General features: G+C 50.3%; 1 protein-coding gene across 1 annotated transcript in view; it reads right to left on the bottom strand.

Annotated features, from left to right (window-relative positions):
* The window catches only part of LOC102373761 (unconventional myosin-X-like), a 178577-nt gene that overhangs the window by 23604 nt on the left and 149695 nt on the right, over positions 1 to 5278 (bottom strand). The window contains exons 34-35 of the mRNA XM_025191530.1: positions 3966 to 4123; positions 3105 to 3228 (exon numbers count right to left, since the gene is read on the bottom strand). Of these exons, the coding sequence (XP_025047315.1) occupies positions 3105 to 3228; positions 3966 to 4123 (282 nt within the window). The remainder of the gene's footprint in view (positions 1 to 3104; positions 3229 to 3965; positions 4124 to 5278) is intronic.

Here is a 5278-nt window from a genome sequence, read left to right as displayed (position 1 = left end):
CAGCAGGGGCTGGAAAAAGGCTCTCCCTCACCAAATGGACCTGGAACTTATCGTGACTAGAGAAGCACTGTCCAGTGCACAGGGCACATATGGTGAAACAGGAGAAAAGTTTGGGCCTCTCATCTCCATGCTCTTGGTAATTTCAGGTGCCTCCTGTAACAAGCAGAGTCAGGAAATGCTCACTGGGAGTGTGTTTGCTGAGCAATGGAGTCCCTGCAAGGTGTGTTCAGGAGGAAGAAGAGCAGCAGCAACCACTGCCCCTGTATGATGGGGCCAAGTTCACATGGATAGAGACCTCAGGGTAGCTCAAAGCAAGATTTGCTTTGGGCCAGTTTTCTCCTGAGCCCCCAAGAACTTGTCCCCAAAAAGCAGCAGACTCTAAGGACTGTGCACAGGAGAAGGGGAAGCAGCAAAGGGCTTTGCTCCCCTTCCTCCAAGCAAAGGCTTGGAACAAGGAAAGTGCATGTAGGGAGAGAAGGTGCTTCCCAGAGACACTTTTCCACCCCAAGAAGGACAGAGAGGTCACGCCATGGAGGAATAAACCTCTCTGCCTGCCCGTCTCACTGATGTAGGGCTACAGTCCAAAACCCTCCACTCTGGTTACAAACTCTGGCTGCAGGAGGCACCTGGTCTCCATGGTAACAGGGTTGCAAATTCCTGAGGGGGGAGAGGACTTGCTCATCCTCTGTCCTGTGTAACCCTAAACTCTCACCTAAGGGTGCTGATGTTTTTAAACTGACCAACCAGTGTCAGCCATGGTCTGAGAAAATGGGTTATGGTTAGTCCAAGGGATGAGGTCAGAAACGTTATTTAAGGGTCCCTTCTTTCTGGAAGGGGGAGAGCCATATTGGGGAACATGGAGTAAACACATGACTTCTAGAGCTCTTCTAGGCTCCAGAGGCACATGTGAGTAACTTACATGAAACTTATACAGCTTACTGTAATGTAGAAGTGTGACAAAAGGCTACCTACCTAGCCATACAGTTTGTTCTGGGTTATTCTTTGATACTTTTCTATCCTGTACCCTTCCCCAAGCCTACCCTCTTTAACCAATAAAGCTCTTCACTATAACAAGCATGGTGGACTCACTGGGAGAGGGGCTGGGGCATACCTTTAAGCTCCCTAGGCTTGGCTGACTAAGGGGGGCTACTCTTTGTGCTTCAGGCTAAAGGAAACACCCCAAATTCTCATAGTGGATCAAGCACCCTCAAGCTCTACAAGGCCCGTGTACCCCGGGGGGCACAGGGCCTGGATACAGACCAGACCCCTGGATGGTGGCAGCAGTTACCCATGGCTTGCGGGTGTGCTCCAGGAAGGGGTTCAGCCAGATGTGAGGCACCCCAGGGAGGCACTCGGAGCTTGGTAGGTGGACAGGCACAGTGACATGGGGGCACAGAAGCGCCCCCTACTGATTCATAGTAGGCGCCCCCTACTGATTCTGTTGAGGTCCCTTCCAACCCTTTGGGTTGGAAGGGACCTCAACAGACCATCGAGTCCGACCCCCTGCCTAGGCAGGAAAGAGCGGTGGGGTCAGATGACCCCAGCCAGGTGCCCATCTAGCCTTCTCTTAAAATCCCACAAGGTAGGGGAAAACACCACCTCCCTTGGAAGCCCATTCCAAATTTTGGCCGCTCTTACTGTGAAAATGTTTTTCCTGATATCTAGCCTAAATCTGCTCTTTGTCAGTTTGTGACCATCGTTCCTTGTTAACCCAAGAGGCACCCTGGTGAACAGAGCATCTCCAATCCCTTCTGCGTCCCCCTAATTAATTTGTAGGTGGCCACGAGATTACTTCTCAGCCTTCTCTTGTGGAGGCTGAAGAGGTCCAAGTCCCTCAGTCTCTCCTCATAGGGTTTGTCCTGTAAGCCCCTAACCATATGAGTGGCCCTCCTCTGGGCCCTCTCGAGTCTATCCACATCTTTCTTGAAGTACGGTGCCCAGAACTGGATGCAGTACTCCAACTGCGGTCTGACCAATGCTGCATAGAGGGGAAGTATCACTTCTTTGGTTCTATCTGTCATGCATCTGCTGATGCATGATAAAGTGCAATTAGCTTTGCTGATGATTTTGTCACACTGACAACAGTCCGCTATGACTCCGACATCCCTTTCCACTTCTGTGCTTCTGAGAAAGTCACTTCCCAGCCAGTAGGTGTGCTGGATATTTTTGAACCCTAGGTGCAGCACTCTGCACTTGTCCTTGTTGAATTGCATCCTATTGTGTACTGCCCACTTTTCTAACCTGTCCAGGTCTGCCTGCAATCGTTCCCTACCCTCCAGAGTGTGCACTTCACCCCACAATTTAGTATCATCTGCAAACTTAGACAGAGTATACTTCGCACCCACATCCAAGTCACTGATGAAGGCATTGAACAGTACAGGTCCAAGGACCGAGCCCTGCGGAACCCCGCTACCTACACCCTTCCAGGTCAATACTGACCTGTCTACTACCACTCTCTGGGTGTGACCGCTAAGCCAATTTGCCACCCACCGGACTGTGTAAACCTCTGTCACAGCCTCTTAATTTATTTATGAGAATGGGATGAGATACTATTTCAAAGGCCTTGATAAAATCCAAAAAACATCATCCACCTCTACTCTTGCGTCTAAGCATTTTGTGACCCCGTCATAAAACGAAACCAGATTGGTCAGGCATGACCTACCTCCTATGAATCCATGCCTGTTTCCCTGCTGCATTATTTTTCCCGCTGGACTCCCTCAAATATGGTCCTTCATAATCTTTTCAAAGACCTTTCCAAGGATGGAGGTGAGACTGACTGGCCTATAATTACTCGGATCTTCCTTCCTCCCCTTCTTGAAAATAGGGACCACGTTGGCCCTTGTCCAGTCCTCCGGGACCCGACCCGAGCACCATGAGCGCTCAAACAGTTGTGCCAGTGGTTCTGCTATGACACTGGCCAATTCCTTCAGTACTCTCGAAAGGAACTGGTCCGCCACAAGGCTTCTTCACACCCTGGGATAACTGCCTGCAAACTTGCTCTACAAATGTGCTGTTCAGACACTGCTCCCCTGGTGCTGGGGCTCCAAGCTGACCTGCAAAGTTAAAGAACCTTGAGGGACTTTGCAAAATGGAGGAATGCTCACAGCTAATGCTGATGTCTCCATAAGGCAGCGGCAGCAGTGGGGAATGCAATGGGTGCTGGGTGTACCGCAGGATGGGGTTCCGCCGGTATGTCTGCTCCACCACTTCAAAGTTCATGCTGTTTTCCTGGAGGACAGAAGATGTCACCTCATACCAGCCGCACCTCTCACCAAAGCATGAACACAGCCAGGGTTAAATACGAGTTCCTCACACCTGTGTCCACACCAGGCTCATGGTTTTGGTTACCAGGCAGTGCTTTTGGAGAATGGGGACACTTCACTCCAGGCCCTGCCCAGAGACACACAAGGGGCCAAGGCAAGATCTGGGCCCAGGAGCGTGCATGTGCTCAAGCATGCATGTCCACAAAATGTATAACTGGACTTACAGTGACCAGGGAGTGAAGGCACCCTGGTGCGCACAAGCTGGGCTCTATCATATGTGCACCAGGGCATGAGGTGACCCCAAAGTGGGGAGCCTGCTGCTTGTCATACACATCCCTGGACTGTGGATCCAAGCCTCAGGGCCAGGGGAATAACACATGACAGGGGTGGGAATTCCAAGGTCTGTGCCTGGGGGATTCCCACCTGCCAGGGGATGGGAAGTTCCTGACACGTGGGGAAGGGGATTTGCTCACACCTGATACAGAATCCCCTGTGCACCTGATGGGAACATCTCAGCAGGAATAGCTTAGGCTCCTGCAGACCAGTCCACACCCTGAACCATGACATGTGAAGGCTTTAGCTACAGGAGTGCACATGTTGCTCTCAGACCTCTCAAGAGTCTACTCCTCCCTCATCACATCCAAGACAGCAGCACAAGATTAGACAGGTGCCAAACTGTTTCAAAAGTTTACTGCTACTTACCCTGATGTCACGAATAAGTTGCTGTGTGGGTGTTTCTATGGGAACCTTGCTGTCAATGACACCTTGGATGGCAGAGGCCCAGCGCATGGCTTCATTCAGCAGCTTGGTGTATAGCTTGTATGAGTGCTTCCTGCCATGGACAATGATGTTCCAAAAGCCTGTGTCACAGAAAGAATCAGGAAGGTGAAACTTGGCTGCTCTTCCCAACTCCATGTAGGAAGCAGCTGGAGCAACACAATTCTGACAAAGGGCAACAGCTGTCCTATCACAAGTGACATGAGAAGCCTGATTGGAAGGGGCAGTATGTGTGGATACCAGAATCCGCTTCTCATGTGAAACGTTCAGTCCAGGCCCTGGCCCCAGAGCAGCCTTCTAGGATCTAAGTGCTACCAAATGCAATGGGGCAGCCTCCCACTCTTGCCTGCCCTGCACCCAGTGTAGTATGGAGACCCCAGAGAAGCTCACACTGTCATGTAGGAGGAAACACCCGGCTGAATGTAATCCCTGTTTTTAGACACATTTGCTTTCTGTGGACACTAGTAATTTCTATATTATTTTCTGGACAGATTGGCACATCTTTGCAGAGAAACCATTTTAACGTGTTCTCTTTTAAGACATCTTCCTTATAGTCTGTAATGGTTTGCAGCTCTCCTGGCTGAAAGGCCAGAGTCTATAGGAAAATCCATGCTTTTCATGATTGTTCCCATCACAGCTCAGGCAGAGTCCACTTGTCTCCAATTGCGCACTGGTCTGCAGTTCAAAAGAACTGCATGTATGGGCTGAGATAGGTTCAGTGCTGGATGGGCCAGGGAGCTGTGATGGAGAGTAGTCTGTAAGCACGTTTGGAACATCTGCCTTCGGAGGTGCATAGACTGGAACTGTCTTAACTGCTGCTCTCCTTAGTTCTCAGCAACCATATTGGTAGAATTTGCAGCCAGTCAACCTCACTTCCAGTGTAATTCAGCATTTTGTTTGAGGACACCCAGGTGAGGTCTATGGACATTATGTACCTTTTGCTTATGAGAGAGAGATGGGAAAGGCAACACAACAGAGAGAAGTGGGGTACGAGATGTTGCCTTATTTCTGTGGGACAAATATGGCTCTGACTTTAGGCTGGCTACTATGAACCTGTCCCACAGAAGAAAAGTGGCGGTACAATAAAGGTCTAATGAAACAGCCCAGCCCAATGCTCTGGGACTGAATACACTGTCCAAACAAATATCATAGTTTCATAGTAGCTAGGGTCAGGAGGGACCTGAACAGATCATCTAGCCTGACCCCCTGCCACAGGCAGGGATGAATGCTGGGGTCAC

The sequence above is a fragment of the Alligator sinensis genome, unplaced genomic scaffold (genome assembly GCF_000455745.1).
Source record: "Alligator sinensis unplaced genomic scaffold, ASM45574v1 scaffold673_1, whole genome shotgun sequence".
NCBI classification, from domain to species: domain Eukaryota; kingdom Metazoa; phylum Chordata; order Crocodylia; family Alligatoridae; genus Alligator; species Alligator sinensis.
Note: the sequence above shows the minus strand (reverse complement) of the source record. Positions and strands in the feature narration are given on the sequence as shown.